Genomic DNA, 18,251 nt, shown 5'->3' with positions numbered 1-18,251 from the left:
CCTGTCATCCCGAGGCCTCTCATCCTGAGGCCTGTCATCCTGAGGCCTGTCATCCTGAGGCCTGTCATCCCGAGGCCTCTCATCCTGAGGCCTCTCCTCCTGAGGCCTGTCATCCAGAGGCCTGTCATCCTGAGGCCTCTCCTCCTGAGGCCTGTCATCCTGAGGCCTGTCCTCCTGAGGCCTGTCATCCCGAGGCCTCTCATCCTGAGGCCTGTCATCCCGAGGCCTCTCATCCTGAGGCCTGTCATCCTGAGGCCTGTCATCCCGAGGCCGGTCATCCTGAGGCCTGTCATCCTGAGGCCTGTCATCCCGAGGCCTCTCATCCTGAGGCCTCTCCTCCTGAGGCCTGTCATCCAGAGGCCTGTCATCCTGAGGCCTGTCATCCCGAGGCCTCTCATCCTGAGGCCTGTCATCCTGAAGCCTGTCCTCCTGAAGCCTGTGATCCCGAGGCCTCTCATCCTGAGGCCTGTCATCCTGAAGCCTGTCCTCCTGAAGCCTGTGATCCCGAGGCCTGTCATCCTGAGGCCTGTCATCCTGAGGCCTGTCATCCCGAGGCCTCTCATCCTGAGGCCTCTCCTCCTGAGGCCTGTCATCCAGAGGCCTGTCATCCTGAGGCCTCTCCTCCTGAGGCCTGTCATCCTGAGGCCTGTCCTCCTGAGGCCTGTCATCCCGAGGCCTCTCATCCTGAGGCCTGTCATCCCGAGGCCTCTCATCCTGAGGCCTGTCATCCTGAGGCCTGTCATCCCGAGGCCGGTCATCCTGAGGCCTGTCATCCTGAGGCCTGTCATCCTGAGGCCTGTCATCCTGAGGCCTGTCATCCTGAGGCCTGTCATCCCGAGGCCGGTCATCCTGAGGCCTGTCATCCTGAGGCCTGTCATCCCGAGGCCTCTCATCCTGAGGCCTCTCCTCCTGAGGCCTGTCATCCAGAGGCCTGTCATCCTGAGGCCTGTCATCCCGAGGCCTCTCATCCTGAGGCCTGTCATCCTGAAGCCTGTCCTCCTGAAGCCTGTGATCCCGAGGCCTCTCATCCTGAGGCCTCTCATCCTGAAGCCTGTCCTCCTGAAGCCTGTGATCCCGAGGCCTCTCATCCTGAGGCCTCTCATCCTGAAGCCTGTCCTCCTGAGGCCTGTCCTCCTGAGGCCTGTCATCCAGAGGCCTCTCCTCCTGAGGCCAAAAAACCTGTACAAAAAACTTTAAGATAATTTGAAATCAGATGTTGTTTTGAAGGGGTAACTGAGTTCATGAGAATCTGACATCACATCGCTCACCAGTGTGTGTGTAGTCCAAGCCACACACACACACATTCACCACAAGTTGTGTGTGCGCGTGCAGTGGTAACAATAATCAACACCAGATGAGCAAAGAGGCCAGACAAGGTGTGTGTATGTGTGTGTGTGTGTGTGTGTGCGTGTGTGTGTTTGTGTGTGTGTGTGTGTGGGGAGGGGGAGGGGTAGGAGGGGCAGTAATAAATGTCTGAGGCTGGGAGTCCAACTTGAGGTCATGTTCCCCAAAATCCAACTCACGCTACGCAACATTAGTACAGTAGTTACTTTATGTGTTGTTCATGCCACAATTTAATCAGGATAAAAACAATATTGATTGACTACTTTCTATGTTTTTTTATGAAGTATTCCCACCTTTTTCTTAATAATAATAAAAATACCAACAGGAATGATGACAATAAATAATAATCGTAATAATGGAGTTTTGGCTGAAGGTCTAAGGGGAGTTTTCTGTTCCATTTTATATTGGATTAAAAGTATTTTTCTTTTCATTGCATCTTGCCTGAAAAATCGCAGTGTTGTGAGTCATCAAAGATGGAAAAAAAAGCATTTCCCAGAATGCTCAGCTATTCAGCTGGCAGGATGATGAATGTCCAAGCTGCACGAGTATTAATCACATCTTAAGGCCCAGCATCTTAACATTAGAATGCTAACCATGGAGCCTGTCCACTGTGTCTGAAGCACGTTAGCATGCTAGGCTACTCGGCAGTAAAATATTCTCAAAGTCAAATCCGAGACATTGTTGGAGTTTAAAAAAGAGAAAGACACCTTATTGGGGTCAAAGCTGATGAAAGATGACGGAAACCTGATGGATTGTTGGGTTCAGACACATCACGCTTTAAATCTGAACACAAAAGATCTACTTCGCCTCAAGAGCGCTGCCGCAGTTTGACCCGTGTCAGAATCACCGGGTCAAATATTAGATGTATGAACCACATGGACACAAACGTAAGTGGACCTCCTTTAACCGAAGTGCTGGATCCACGGGCTGCAAAGCTCTGGAGTGTGTTTACTGCCGGGTAAAAAACACCTCTGCATGTCACAGTAAAACCCAGTAACGACGAGCGGCAACCCTTCCGACCCCTGCTGCTAAATCATCTTTTTTTAATTGAGCAGACGACAACAGCTCCATCCAGCTGCCGTCCAGCTGCAGTCCAGCTGCCGTCCAGCTGCCGTCCTCCTGCCGTCCTCCTGCCGTCCTCCTGCCAGCGTTAAAAGAGGCGAGAGCACGGCGCGCTGCCATGGCAACGCGGAGGCCAGGCCTCCACCAGGCCTGGAACGGTGTGATATGCAAAGCATTTCAGAAATGAGAAGTACATTTTAATGGTGGGGAAAGAATAACTATATGCTTGATGTCAGCTGCGTTGCATCAGCCTCCAGGAGCTAACTATAAATATAAGATCTATGCCAACTACAAACCTGCTGCTCTGACTTCATGGCTGCTGTGTTCTACTATTTATTGCACGTTTTAATACATTTTATAATTTTATCTTACTAAATCCTGGATCTTTTGAATAGAAATTCCCATAAGCAAAGTGGAGCTACAGTTCACACTGGTTGGATTGAAAGGTAGTTTGAGACACGTGTTGATATGCGGCCTAGATGCATGATTGATTGGTATTTAATCTCAGCTTGGGGTCGGGTTTGTACATTCGTTTTTGCCGGCGTGCCGGAGCAGGTCGCCCGAGAACAAAGCCCCCACGATGGCTGCATTGAATACACCGAACAGGGATCCTTGAGATGACCCCCCCACTCGACTGCTTCACCTCCACCCGACCGAGCGTAGGAGGACGCGTGACGCATTGCCGAACCGCGGGCAAATGTGTACGTGCACTTTGGCTGTTTCATCGCGTGATACATGCAGACTTTATACACACTGTGAAGCAACATGAGGGGGGAAAGTGAACCCTCACCCGGAGGTAAACACCCACAGGGTCAGCCTGTGCAGCCAAAACAATGGAAATCCCCCTGATGATCAGTGGAAGACTCAGAGGGACGTGACCTCATCCGGGGTCAGTGCCAGGTCTGGACCATCTACGACTTGAGTCATACAAAATATAAATCCAATCCAAATATGAAACCAATGCATGAAGAAACATTATCATAGATCAAACTAGCAGCTTAATAGAAATGGATACATAGGAACATTACAGTGTTTAATGCATTAACAATTATTATCCTTATTATTATTAAAAATCTCTCTAGAATTATTATCATAATTGTAATCATCTCCATCATTGATCGTTATTTAACCAATTTTAAATACTATGGAATAAATAATTAAACTGTTAAAATTATAAATAAATCATTCTAAATACCAATAAAAAGGAATGAAACCATTTCCCTTCTGTTCTAAAACAATTCGTCTCTCGCGTTACAGCCTCACGGGGGCGCGCCGCGGGAGCGCGCGGCAGCAGCGCAGGCTCGTCACACGGCGGAGTGCGGAGGGGGGGGGCGGCAGAGGACTTACGTAAAAACACTTCCGAGGACTCTTTGGCGTGTAAAAGTCACGGTATTCGGGTGTATCCGCGTGGAAGTACGTGTACGGGTGGATTACACGAGACCAACGTGGCGCCATTCAGTACACAAGGAGTGAGTACTAAAGTACACACGGAGCGAGTACTAAAGTACACACGGAGCGAGTACTAAGTACACACGGAGCGAGTACTAAGTACACAAAGTGTTTCTCCGCCTCGGACCGACCGAGGACCGGATTCTACCGTCTCTTCTTCATAGAGGATGTGGGTTCACGGAGCCGGTCACGAATCACCGGAATAAAGCGCCTTTCACCGGACTTCGCTTACACGGCACCGTGCGCGCGCGCGCGTGCGCGTCCACCATGCTCGCGAACACGTCGCTGTACGCGGCGAAGAAACGCAAGAAGCCGGTGCAGAAGATGTGAGTAGACACCGTACATCTACCAGGATCTATTGTTTCATGTGGTACAGAGTACACGCATATACTATCTACCTGTTGTACTTTTACTGCCTCGTTACGCTCATCGCAGTAATGTCTGCTCTGTGCAGCGGACACGGTGCATACAGCTGCGCACACATCTGCATTGTCCTCGAGGCGCGCGGCCAACGAGCTCTGTGAGGTCCTAAAGGTGTTCATTTACCGCTCTACCACGTGACTCACTGCTGCACATGCGCACCGCAGGGCGCTGGATGCACAGCCTTCACTTTGAGAGCTGAATCCCGTCATCGTTATTATCGTTATTAGGGCCTGAGCCGACTGAAAGTCGGGCGAAAGCCCTATTGAAATTGCAAGAATTCTTAGGGCCTGAGCCGACTGCAAGTCGGGCGAAAGCCCTATTGAAATTGCAAGAATTCATTAGGGCCTGAGCCGACTGAAAGTCGGGCGAAAGCCCTATTGAAATTGCAAGAATTCATTAGGGCCTGAGCCGACTGAAAGTCGGGCGAAAGCCCTATTGAAATTGCAAGAATTCATTATTATTATTTCGCCACTTCGAACGCACTTTTGGGGACTTTATCATGTTCAAAAACTCTTGAATTTTTGCACGCGCATCAGAAGTGCGCAAAATTGACGTATGATTCGGGTCCCGCAATTAGAGGAGAGAAAAAAGAACTCTCTAGCGCCCCCCAAAGTGGCCGCAATGTTAATTTTTTTTTTTACTTTTACCGATCGACTTGGAACCTTTTCACACAGGTTCTCTTGGATGTGCTGTACACAAAAAAAATTATGGTATGCAAATGCGCCTACCGTTTTATGGCCGCCATTTTGAATTTTGTGAAAAACACGTTTTTGCGAACTCCTCCCAGACGCTTGGTCCGATTCTTACGAAATCTTCGGCAAAATGATCGTTGGCTCGATGCGATCAAAAGTTATTGAAAGAATGTTGATATCTCATTTTTCAATAAAGTTATGGACCAATGAAGTTTGTAGGTTTGTGTCCTGAAAGTTCAAAGGCCTATAACTTTTTTTTTTTCTAACCGTCATTTTCACCAAATTTTGAGGACATGTTCACAATGAGTCCTAGAACATCCCCAAATTTTCCCAGAATATTTGAACATTAGGGGGCGCTGTGGTGATTCTGTGTATTTTTGGCCATTTCCTTCAATTTTTGCATTTACAAACGAACGAACTCCTCCGAGAGTTTAAATCCGATCCATTTCAAAATTTGGCAACTGGTTCCTGACAGCCTTGGGGTCAAAAGTTATTAAAATCAAGAGTTTTCATAAAACCACCTGGGCGTGAGCTTGCGTGCAGTTTGGACAATTTTGGACGATTTTTTTCCAAAATGTAAAATGGTATAACTCCAAGGAACATTGATATTTCTGGCTATAAATGTATATTCATGATGCTTGTGTAGGCCTTTAAGTAATGCCATGCAGTGATTTTCGAAAAAGTATAGCGCCACCTATTGGCTTAGGTCAATGCAAAGTTTGTACATTTACATGTCCATTTCCCAGCCCTTTAATCTGATCAACTTCAAATCTGGGAATATAAGACGTAAGACTGTGACGATGGCTCACAGTGAGAATTGGGAGTTTTGGACCAACTTTGTGGCTGTGACGTCGCCATATTCGCATGAAAGTTCAAGCACATCTTCTGAGCCTCGGCACACTCCAAAACTCTTGAAAACCTCTGTGAGTATCCTACGTGATGACCTTTACAGACCTGATGTGCAGTTTTGGATCAAAAGTGAAAAATTGCCTCCATTGCGCCCCCTGGAAGATTTTGACGAAGCCCCGCCCGCACCCTGTTTGACCGACAAGTCCGCTGATTTTTTACCAAATGTATTAAAGGGAGACTTAAAAAAGTCTCTGAGGAATTTTCTCTAAAACAAACAGGAAGGCAGTTATAATTTTTTTAGTGTGAATATTACCTGAATTTTTGGCGGAGAGTGACCAATCCTATTTCAGTGAGTTTTCGAATTCTCAAAGCCATCAGAGGGTTTAGCTCTCCTGGTAAGAGACCGCCCCCCGATCCTATGGTCGTGAGATCGAGTCCCGACGAAATCATACTTTTTTTTTTGTTACTTCTTTTTTTAAACGCGTGTCCGGCTGATCTAACGGACAAAATGATTCAGGTAACTCTCCTTGCTGAGGTTTTTAAATAACTGTACACTTAGAGCAGCTGTGTCACACTCGTTTCAGCCACATACGGCTGCTGGGCACAGCTGCCGTATGTGTGGAGCTGGAGGGGGAGACGTGAGTGACCTGGCGTTTGCCAGCTCTAACGTAATGTATTTCTGTTCAAAGTAACCGCTATTCATGTTTTGCACTTTGTACATCGCCCTTTCTTAATTAATTAGACTCCTGATGTGACTTCAATTGTGTTTATTGAACAATGCTGCAAAATATAGTCCCCAAAGATCGCACTCTCCGCCATTTTGTATTGCGTAATCACAGTGAGCTGGTGGCTCCGTTGGGAAGCAACATACGGGTGGAGATGCAAACACGTTTTGTGATATTACGGGTTACTGTTAAGCAGTGGCGGCTGGTGATGGAAAAAGTAGGGGGGGCTGAGGGAGATTTCTGCCGTTTATTTATTACATTAACACCAAAGTAACGACTTAAAAACAAATAGCATCTAATGTAATTATTATGAATTTAGAATGTCCTTGTAGATTTCAAATATTGTTCTTTCAAAGACAAGGTCATACCAAGTCATACACATCATATTAGGAAACCAAGTCATACAAGGTGAACTTATAATTGCTGTAATTTGCGTCAATATTCAATATACACAAAGAGGCAAATAGTCGCTGTTATTACATGGAGTAACCACTAGATGAAGAAGACTGTGCATTACCAATTGTAATGGTGAGCAAGTCAATAAAAATTATTTACATTGTCTCCAGTGTTCACATAAATCGTACAGCAAACCACCTCTAAGACAGACACACAAAAAAAACATAAAACTCCTCCAGAGACACAACAGCATCTCCTCTGCTCCTCCAGGGACACAACAGCATCTCCTCTGCACCTCCAGGGACACAACAGCATCTCCTCTGCTCCTCCAGAGACACAACAGCATCTCCTCTGCTCCTCCAGGGACACAACAGCATCTCTGGAGGAGCAGAGGAGATGCTGAGTGCCTGGAGGAGCAGAGGAGATGCTGAGTGCTTGGAGGAGCAGATAAGATGCTGAGTGCTTGGAGGAGCAGATGAGATGGTGAGTGCTTGGAGTAGCAGATGAGATGAAATGTTTCATGTCCTGAACACCGTTTTCACACCAGACTCGATCGGTCGCTGCGGTTTTAAAAAGCAAACAAGGGAAGCAAAACAGCGAGTTAGTTACTCCACAGCCGGTTAGCCACGGCTTCCTAGTGTACCATGTCCGCGAAAAGCCTCTAGTGTACGACGCTTCCTTGTCTTTCACCTGCTGTCTGATGTTAATTTGTGGCTGGTCCGGTCCCATTTCTTTTATTTTTTGTTTTTCAGCCAGTGGTCTTCTTTCAAACGGAGTTTGAAGAAGAGATTGCACGGTCAATATGGTGTGGAAATGTCTCATGTAGTTGGTCAATTGGAACTATATTAGGCAGTAATAACAGCTATGGTTTTTATCTTAAAACAAAAAAGGATAACTCTGTTGGACAACTACTCAATTGTCTTGACGACATATAGGCCTGGATGGCTTGGAACTTTTTTAATTTTAATGACTTGGGTCAATGCAAAGTTTCTACATGGCTTAACTGATTCAAACTGAACTTACCGATATATTAAGCCCTGGAGGAAGAGTGTATCTTAGTCAATGTATTATTAATTATTTCATTCAGCAAAGCTCTCTTCAGGAAGACAGCCACTTCGTCATCCAGCGGGTTTGGTTAAAAAGTTAACATATCTTGATGGAGCAAAAGAGGTGGGGTTAGCTGTCGTCCTTCTACCTCGACTAAACCAAGGTGTGAATTAACCTTGATTGAGACTGCGTCTATAAGATATACAGGACAAGAAAAATGCACTGGATGTAAACTGTACGTGTGTTGAATCAATTATACGGACGCAAACTGGAGAACGAGACGAGCGTTTGCTGTGATTCTTGCGCTTCAGACTCTACCTTTATTTTACAGGAATGCATCTTTTTGTTATCGTGGTCATCGTGCCCGAGACCCGTAATGATTACTCTGCAGGTCTTTTGCAGCGGGGCAACAGCCCGGCGTCGGTGGATTCCGTTCGCGAGGCCGCAGATTCGGGTTTGAATGGCAGCCCCGAGAATGATTTGTTTAGTCTCTTTAGTCTTTTTTGACCCGCGAGCCCGGCCGACCGCCGCCCCACCCCGACGTGCGAGAATAGGCGAAGGCCCGTTCATCGCTGCTTGCAGCTTTAATTAGGGCCTGAGCCGACTGCAAGTCGGGCGAAAGCCCTATTGAAATTGCAAGAATTCTTCTTCTTCTTTTTATTATTTCGCCACTTCGAACGCACTTTCGGGGACTTCATCATGTTCAAAAACTCTTGAATTTTTGCACGCGCATCAGAAGTGCGCAAAATTGACGTATGATTGGGGTCCCGCAATTAGAGGAGAAAAAAAAGATCTCTCTAGCGCCCCCCAAAGTGGCCGCAATGTTAATTTTTTTTTTTACTTTTACCGATCGACTTGAAACCTTTTCACACAAGTTCTCTTGGATGTGCTGTACACAAAAAATATTATGGTATGCAAATGCGCCTACCGTTTTATGGCCGCCATTTTGAATTTTGTGAAAAACACGTTTTTGCGAACTCCTCCCAGACGCTTGGTCCGATTCTTACGAAATCTTCGGCAAAATGATCGTTGGCTCGATGCGATCAAAAGTTATTGAAAGAATGTTGATATCTCATTTTTCAATAAAGTTATGGACCAATGAAGTTTGTAGGTTTGTGTCCAGAAAATTCAAAGGCCTATAACTTTTTTTTTTCTAACCGTCATTTTCACCAAATTTTGAGGACATGTTCACATTGAGTCCTAGAACATCCCCAAATTTTCCCAGAATATTTGAACATTAGGGGGCGCTGTAGTGATTCTGTGTATTTTTGGCAATTTCCTTCAATTTTTGCATTTACAAACGAACGAACTCCTCCGAGAGTTTAAATCCGATCCATTTCAAAATTTGGCAACTGGTTCCTGACACCCTTGGGGTCAAAAGTTATTAAAATCAAGAGTTTTCATAAAACTACCTGGGCGTGAGCTTGCGTGCAGTTTGGACAATTTTGGAAGATTTTTTTCCAAAATGTAAAATGGTATAACTCCAAGGAACATTGATATTTCTGGCTATAAATGTATATTCATGATGCTTGTGTAGGCCTTTAAGTAATGCCATGCAGTGATTTTAGAAAAAGTATAGCGCCACCTATTGGCTTAGGTCAATGCAAAGTTTCTACATTTACATGTCCATTTCCTAGCCCTTTAATCTGATCAACTTCAAATCTGGGAATATAAGACGTAAGACTGTGACGATGGCTCACAGTGAGAATTGGGAGTTTTGGACCAACTTTGTTGCTGTGGCGACGACATATTCGCATGAAAGTTCAAGCACATCTTCTGAGCCTCGTCACACTCCAAAACTCTTGAAAACCTCTGTGAGTATCCTACGTGATGACCTTTACAGACCTGATGTGCAGTTTTGGATCAAAAGTGAAAAATTGCCTCCATTGCGCCCCCTGGAAGATTTTGACGAAGCACCGCCCGCATCCTGTTTGACCGACAAGTCCGCTGATTTTTTACCAAATGTATTAAAGGGAGACTTAAAAAAGTCTCTGAGGAATTTTCTCTAAAACAAACAGGAAGGCAGTTATAATTTTTTTAGTGTGAATATTATCTCAATTTTTGGCGGAGAGTGACCAATCCTATTTCAGTGACTTTTCGAATTCTCAAATCCATCTGGAAGAATAGCTCAGTGAGTAAGGTGTTGGGCCCCCCGATGCAATGGTCGTGAGATCGACTCCCGACGAAATCATACTTTTTTTTTTTTCTTCTTTTTTTAAACGTGTGTCCGGCTGATCTAACGGACAAAATGAATTAGTTTACTCTCCTTGCTGAGGTTATTAAATAACTGTACACGTTAGAGCAGCTGTGTCACACTCGTTTCAGCCACATACGGCTGCTGGGCACAGCTGCCGTATGTGTGGAGCTGGAGGGAGGAGCTGGCGTTGCAGCCCGGTACGGTCTGGACGGTGCAGCCGTTCGCCAGCGTGTCGCGAGTTTGACACATCTAACCTAGAAAAATAACACGGACAGTTCAATATATTTACATCTGAATTTAAATACACGTATTCTGCCACATACGGGTGGAGATGCAAACACGTTTTGGGATTTTACTAGATGTTACGGGGAACTGTTACGTTAAAGAACTCAATTACCCAGCAGTCTTTGTTGACGGACATGCGCAGAGTAGAGGGCGGCTCGTAGTGTCGCGTGAGTTAATGCTGTTATCGCGAGAGGTCGCCATTGGAGCCTCTGCGTTGAACAGCTGCAGGTCCAGTTGTATGCAGTCCGTATTTTATATTTTAAACTGCTTACTACACACCTATGCTTACACCCAAACGGACTAAACCAAGTGGAGATGCTTTGGACGGTGAGTGATGACTTTTTCCTTGTGCGTTCTCCAGTCTTACCCACTTAAATAGCGGGGATACTGCGGGGAACGTGGTAACAATGGCTCGTTTCTAACAGCTGTTTGAGGGAGAACGGTATTAGTATTTGCTATGGACTTAATTGCCAACATTAAGAGCCTGTCATATGAGGCCAGACGTGAGTCGTGTTCTACATTCAAGAGGGTTTTTATTTAGCACAGCCCAAAGCAACCTAAATTCGATGACCTCATAACGACCAGCATACGTCTTTTAGCTAAGCTAACTACGGTAGCTTCACAGGGATAAAAGACCCCTCTTCACGCTATCAGCGCCACTTTGTTTACGTTTCCGTGTGCCCTAAATAACTTTCTATAATCTGCCCGCAGCCTGCAGCCGGGCGCAGCTAAATGACACGTAATGTATTGTGCGTCTTCAATGCTTTTCAATATGTTATATATTTATTGCCTTCACAATGAGCATGAATCTAACATTAAATGATATGATTAATATGCCCCTCATTCCAAAGAAATAATATACACACGTCAAGCTCATTATGGAGTTGAAACAACAAATTACTAAACTGTAAACAGTTAATATAAGAGAAAAAAATATTGTAATCAAGATAAATGTTTTCAAAACGTGTGATTAACTAGTCAATTGTCTATAATCTGTTGACAGCCATAATCGTATTCTGATAATACACGTTGGTGCTCAAATATTTTCAGATGGCCCGTGCAAAGTCATGCCACCAGTCTGAGGACATCACTGGGAATGGCACATGGGACACGTGGCTTTCAACTCCAGCGAGGTGGGAAAGCATTTCTTTATGTATATTTTGTTCTGTCTGCATAATTGTAAAAGACTTCTTCCCGCATTCGTACAACAGCATTCCATATCGTGTGACTGTCGATGGATGTAATAATTTGGCCTTCTTTTTTTCTTCCACCACACGGCACAGGTGGGCTTCACCGCGGGCAATCGTGGCAAAGACCCAAGTCGACTGGACCACAGCGGAAAATGATCCTTCCAGAGAAGAAGTTATTTACTTCTACAACGAATGGAAGAGTTACAACTTCCAGATGACAGCTCGCCGCTCATCCTTCTGGGCAACTTGAACATCCGACAGAACTTATGTGACCTACTGCGTTTATTTTCTCCTTTAGCTCTCATTTAAGTATTAAAATTCGCTGTATTTTTGCAAGAGAGGCACCAATCCTATTTGAGTGACGTTTCGAATGTGAAATTGTATTGGACCATATAGGTCATCTGCAGAGCGTTGGCCCCTGGCGCAGTAAACCAGGGTTTGATTCTTGGCATGCACAAGACTCCTCATGTGACTTAAAATGAATCCAGAATGCAATATTTGTTCAGTATGCAAGGGCAGTGATTTATTTAGTCATGTTTGGTCATGTTTTGTTTTTTTTACATGACAATATGGTTTGGTACATGCTGAGTTAATGAATATACATTCTAAAGTGCAATGTCCATATGTTAATAAGAGTTGTATACGTTTATCATAGTCAACATGGTGTGGAAATATCCCTTATGTAGTTGGTCAATGGGAACTATAGTAGGCAGTAATAACAGCTAAGGTAATTACAGGTGGATATTTCTGGGAATTAACCTTGATTGAGACTGCATCTATGATATCTAAGATATACAGGACAAGAAAAATGCACTGGATGTGTATATGTGTTGAATCAATTATACAGACGCAAACTGGAGAACGAGACAAGTGTTGCTGTGATACTTATTGTGGTCATCGTGCCCGAGACCCGTAACGATTACTCCGCAGGTCTTTTGCAGCGGGGCAACAGCCCGGCGTCGGTGGATTCCGTTCGCGAGGCCGCAGATTCAGGTTTGAATGGCAGCCCCGAGAGTGATTTGTTTAGTCTCTTTAGTCTTTTTTGACCCGCGAGCCCGGCCGACCGCCGCCCCACCCCGACGTGCGAGAATAGGCGAAGGCCCGTTCATCGCTGCTTGCAGCTTTAATTAGGGCCTGAGCCGACTGAAAGTCGGGCGAAAGCCCTATTGAAATTGCAAGAATTCATTATTATTATTTCGCCACTTCGAACGCACTTTTGGGGACTTTATCATGTTCAAAAACTCTTGAATTTTTGCACGCGCATCAGAAGTGCGCAAAATTGACGTATGATTCGGGTCCCGCAATTAGAGGAGAGAAAAAAGAACTCTCTAGCGCCCCCCAAAGTGGCCGCAATGTTAATTTTTTTTTTTACTTTTACCGATCGACTTGGAACCTTTTCACACAGGTTCTCTTGGATGTGCTGTACACAAAAAAAATTATGGTATGCAAATGCGCCTACCGTTTTATGGCCGCCATTTTGAATTTTGTGAAAAACACGTTTTTGCGAACTCCTCCCAGACGCTTGGTCCGATTCTTACGAAATCTTCGGCAAAATGATCGTTGGCTCGATGCGATCAAAAGTTATTGAAAGAATGTTGATATCTCATTTTTCAATAAAGTTATGGACCAATGAAGTTTGTAGGTTTGTGTCCTGAAAGTTCAAAGGCCTATAACTTTTTTTTTTTCTAACCGTCATTTTCACCAAATTTTGAGGACATGTTCACAATGAGTCCTAGAACATCCCCAAATTTTCCCAGAATATTTGAACATTAGGGGGCGCTGTGGTGATTCTGTGTATTTTTGGCCATTTCCTTCAATTTTTGCATTTACAAACGAACGAACTCCTCCGAGAGTTTAAATCCGATCCATTTCAAAATTTGGCAACTGGTTCCTGACAGCCTTGGGGTCAAAAGTTATTAAAATCAAGAGTTTTCATAAAACCACCTGGGCGTGAGCTTGCGTGCAGTTTGGACAATTTTGGACGATTTTTTTCCAAAATGTAAAATGGTATAACTCCAAGGAACATTGATATTTCTGGCTATAAATGTATATTCATGATGCTTGTGTAGGCCTTTAAGTAATGCCATGCAGTGATTTTCGAAAAAGTATAGCGCCACCTATTGGCTTAGGTCAATGCAAAGTTTCTACATTTAGATGTCCATTTCCTAGCCCTTTAATGTGATCAACTTCAAATCTGGGAATATAAGACGTAAGACTGTGACGATGGCTCACAGTGAGAATTGGGAGTTTTGGACCAACTTTGTTGCTGTGACGACGTCATCTTCGCATGAAAGTTCAAGCACATCTTCTGAGCCTCGGCACACTCCAAAACTCTTGAAAACCTCTGTGAGTATCCTACGTGATGACCTTTACAGACCTGATGTGGAGTTTTGGATCAAAAGTGAAGAATTGACTCCATTGCGCCCCCTGGAAGATTTTGACGAAGCGGCGCCGCCACCCTATTTGACCGACAAGTCCACTGATTTTTTACCAAATTCATTAAAGGGAGACTTAAAAAAGTCTCTGAGGAATTTTCTCTAAAACAAACAGGAAGGCAGTTATAATTTTTTTAGTGTGAATATTACCTGTATTTTTGGCGGAGAGTGACCAATCCTATTTCATTGAGTTTTCGAATTCTCAAATCCATCTGGAAGAATAGCTCAGTGAGTAAGGTGTTGGCCCCCCGATGCTATGGTCGTGGGATCGACTCCCGACGAAATCATTTTTTTTTCCTCCTCTTTTTAAACGCGTGTCGTCTGATCTAACGAACAAAATGATTCAGTTTACGCTCCTTGCTGATGTGTTTGACTTAAATAACTACACTTAAGAGCAGGTTTGTGAAAATCGTTTCAGTTTAAGGACAGAAGCTGCTCCGTGGCACATGAACAGAATGAAACAGCAGACTGAGGCACTCAGCTGGCGGACCGGGCAGCTGGTTGCGAGTAACGACACATCTAACCTGGACAAATAACACGGACAGTTCAATATATTTACATCTGGATTTAAATAGACGTATTCTGCAACATACGGGTGGAGATGCAAACACGTTTTGGGATTTTACTAGATGTTACGGGGAACTGTTACGTTAAAGAACTCAATTACCCAGCAGTCTTTGTTGACGGACATGCGCAGAGTAGAGGGCGGCTCGTAGTGTCGCGTGAGTTAATGCTGTTATCGCGAGAGGTCGCCATTGAAGCCCCGGCGTTGAACAGCTGCAGCTCGTATCAAGTCCGTATTTTATATTTTAAACTGCTAGCTACACACCTATGCTTAAATCCAAACGGACTAAACCAAGTGGAAACGCTTTGGTAGGTGAGTGATGACTTTTTCTTTGTGCGTTCTTCAGTCTTACCCACTTAAATAGCGGGGATACTGTAAACATGCTAACACTAATTCGGTGCTATTAGCTGCTTAAGGGACGTCCCGTCACAAACATCTCTTTTTTTCCGCGTCTCCGGCTGATCTAACGAACAAAGTGGTTCAGATTACTCTATTTGCTGAGGTTATTGACTTAAATAACTACACTTTAGAGCAGATTTGTCACACTAATTTGAGTTTACTGCCGGCTGTGGCTGCTGTGCACTATTTAGCACAGCCCAGGGCAGCCTATGCTATGCTTGAAGAACATCAACTAGCATACGTATTTTGTTCCTGTAAAGCTAACTACGGTAGCTTCACGGGAATAAAAGACCCCTCTTCACGCTATTAGCGCCACTTTGTTTACGTTTCCGTGTGCCCTAAATAACTTGGCCCGATTGAATCACTTTATTTACACACTACTACTCGCAGCAGCTAACTAACTACTTTGTTGTTTAAAAGCGTCAGCTAAATGACACGTAATGTAATGTGCGTCTTCAATGCTTTTCAATGTTATATATTTATTTCCTTCACAATGAGCATGAATCTAACATTAAATGATATGATTAATATGCCCCTCATTCCAATGAAATAATATACACACGTCAAGCTCATTATGGAGTTGAAACAACAAATTACTAAACTGTAAACAGTTAATATAAGAGAAAAAAATATTGTTATCAAGATAAATGTTTTACAAAATGTGTGATTAACTAGTTAATTGTCTATAATCTGTTGACAGCCCTAATCGTATTCTGATAATACATGTTGGTGCTCAAATACTTTCAGATGCCACGTGCAAAGTCATGCCACCATCAATGGGAATGGCACATTGGACACGTGGCTTTCAACTCCAGCGAGGTGGGAAAGCATTTCTTTATGTATATTTTGTTCTGTCTGCATAATTGTAAAACACAGACACCCAACTAATTCTCTCCTTCCCCGACTCGGACACTCAGGTGGCGGCACGGATCTCTGCATGTCTGACTGACATCTCCCAGTGGATGTCCGCCCATCACCTGAAGATCAACCCCGACAAGACTGAACTACTTCTCTTCCCTGGAAAAAACTCGCCCACTCAGGACCTGACTGTTAACTTTGGCGAACACCGTTAACATCAGGAGAATACGACCCCTTCTCACTCAGAAGGCGGCGCAGGTACAGATTCAGGCTCTTGTCATCTCTCGCCTCGACTACTGTAACTCTCTGCTGGCGGGTCTCCCTGCTACCGCCATACGACCACTGCAGCTCATCCAGAATGCAGCAGCTCGACTGGTCTTCAACCTTCTGAAATACTCCCACACCACACCGCTTCTCCGTTCTCTTCATTGGTTACTAGTGGCTCCCCGCATCCAGTTCAAAGCATTGGTACTGACGTACCACGCTGTGAATGGATCGGGACCAGTCTACATCCGGGACATGGTTAAACCCTACATCCCAACCCACACACTCCGATCTGCATCTGCCACGCTGCTTGTTCCTCCCTCACTGAGAGAAAAGCACTCGACGAGATCGCGACTCTTTGCTGTCCTGGCTCCCAGATGGTGGAACGAGCTCTCTGATGACATCAGGACTGCAGAGAGCCTCTCCATCTTCCGTCGAAAACTCAAGACACACCTTTTTAGACTCTACCTTGACTAAAACACTAGCAAACCGTAGCACTAACAAATGGTAGCACTTAAATTGTACTTATAATGCCACTTATCTTTAACATGTTTTGAAACTGCTTAGTTAATGAAAAATGTACTTTCTTGTTACTTGTTCTTCTGAGTTTGTATCTCTATGTGGAAATGCACTTATTGTACGTCGCTTTGGATAAAAGCGTCAGCTAAATGACATGTAATGTAAAAGCCTTCTTCCTGTGTTCTTACAACAGCATTCCATTACATATCGATGTAATAATTTGGCCTTCTTTTTTTCTTCCACCACACGGCACGGGTGGGCTTCACCGCGGGCAATCGTGGCAAAGACCCAAGTCGACTGGACCACAGCGGAAAATGATCCTTCCAGAGAAGAAGTTATTTACTTCTACAACGAATGGAAGAGTTACAACTTCCAGATGACAGCTCTCCGCTCATCCTTCTGGGCAACTTAAACATCCGACAGAACTTATGTGACCCTACTGCGTTTTATTTTCTCCTTTAGCTCTCATTTAAGTATTAAAATTTGCTGTATTTTTGCAAGAGAGGCACCAATCCTATTTGAGTGACGTTTCGAATGTGAAATTGTATTGGACCATATAGGTCATCTGCAGAGCGTTGGCCCCTGGCGCAGTAAACCAGGGTTTGATTCTTGGCATGCACAAGACTCCTCATGTGACTTAAAATGAATCCAGAATGCAATATTTGTTCAGTATGCAAGGGCAGTGATTTATTTAGTCATGTTTGGTCATGTTTTGGTTTTTTTACATGACAATATGGTTTGGTACATGCTGAGTTAATGAATATACATTCTAAAGTGCAATGTCCATATGTGAATAAGAGTTGTATACGTTTATCATAGTCAACATGGTATGGAAATATCCCTTATGTAGTTGGTCAATAGGAACTATAGTAGGCAGTAATAACAGCTAAGGTAATTACAGGTGGATATTTCTGGGAATTAACCTTGATTGAGACTGCATCTATGATATCTAAGATATACAGGACAAGAAAAATGCACTGGATGTGTATATGTGTTGAATCAATTATACAGACGCAAACTGGAGAACGAGACAAGTGTTGCTGTGATACTTATTGTGGTCATCGTGCCCGAGACCCGTAACGATTACTCCGCAGGTCTTTTGCAGCGGGGCAACAGCCCGGCGTCGGTGGATTCCGTTCGCGAGGCCGCAGATTCAGGTTTGAATGGCAGCCCCGAGAGTGATTTGTTTAGTCTCTTTAGTCTTTTTTGACCCGCGAGCCCGGCCGACCGCCGCCCCACCCCGACGCGCGAGAATAGGCGAAGGCCCGTTCATCGCTGCTTGCAGCTTTAATTATTATTATTTCGCCACTTCGAACGCACTTTTGGGGACTTTATCATGTTCAAAAACTCTTGAATTTTTGCACGCGCATCAGAAGTGCGCAAAATTGACGTATGATTCGGGTCCCGCAATTAGAGGAGAGAAAAAAGAACTCTCTAGCGCCCCCCAAAGTGGCCGCAATGTTAATTTTTTTTTTTACTTTTACCGATCGACTTGGAACCTTTTCACACAGGTTCTCTTGGATGTGCTGTACACAAAAAAAATTATGGTATG

The 18,251-nt window shown here is 44.4% G+C and overlaps 1 protein-coding gene and 2 long non-coding RNA genes across 4 annotated transcripts in view; all 3 read left to right on the top strand.

Moving 5' to 3' along the window:
* Positions 1-3,735: 3,735 nt before the first annotated feature.
* The window catches only part of LOC119219937 (aryl hydrocarbon receptor-like), a 62,474-nt gene continuing 47,958 nt past the window's right edge, over positions 3,736-18,251 (top strand). Inside the window, exon 1 of the mRNA XM_037475460.2 lies at positions 3,736-4,181. Within this exon, the coding sequence (XP_037331357.2) occupies positions 4,123-4,181 (59 nt within the window). The 5' untranslated portion in view covers positions 3,736-4,122. The remainder of the gene's footprint in view (positions 4,182-18,251) is intronic.
* LOC134127024 (uncharacterized) lies at positions 10,502-12,770 on the top strand. Of its 2 annotated transcripts, none has more exons than XR_009955972.1 (3): positions 10,502-11,218; positions 11,520-11,602; positions 11,784-12,770. It is a non-coding gene; the product is annotated as an uncharacterized LOC134127024 (long non-coding RNA). The 2 variants fall into 2 exon arrangements; XR_009955971.1 differs by having other exon boundaries at positions 11,753-12,770.
* LOC134127027 (uncharacterized) lies at positions 14,816-17,908 on the top strand. Its single transcript, XR_009955977.1, has 3 exons — positions 14,816-14,971; positions 15,806-15,877; positions 15,976-17,908. It is a non-coding gene; the product is annotated as an uncharacterized LOC134127027 (long non-coding RNA).

This window comes from Pungitius pungitius, chromosome 3 (genome assembly GCF_949316345.1).
Source record: "Pungitius pungitius chromosome 3, fPunPun2.1, whole genome shotgun sequence".
NCBI classification, from domain to species: domain Eukaryota; kingdom Metazoa; phylum Chordata; class Actinopteri; order Perciformes; family Gasterosteidae; genus Pungitius; species Pungitius pungitius.
Note: the sequence above shows the minus strand (reverse complement) of the source record. Positions and strands in the feature narration are given on the sequence as shown.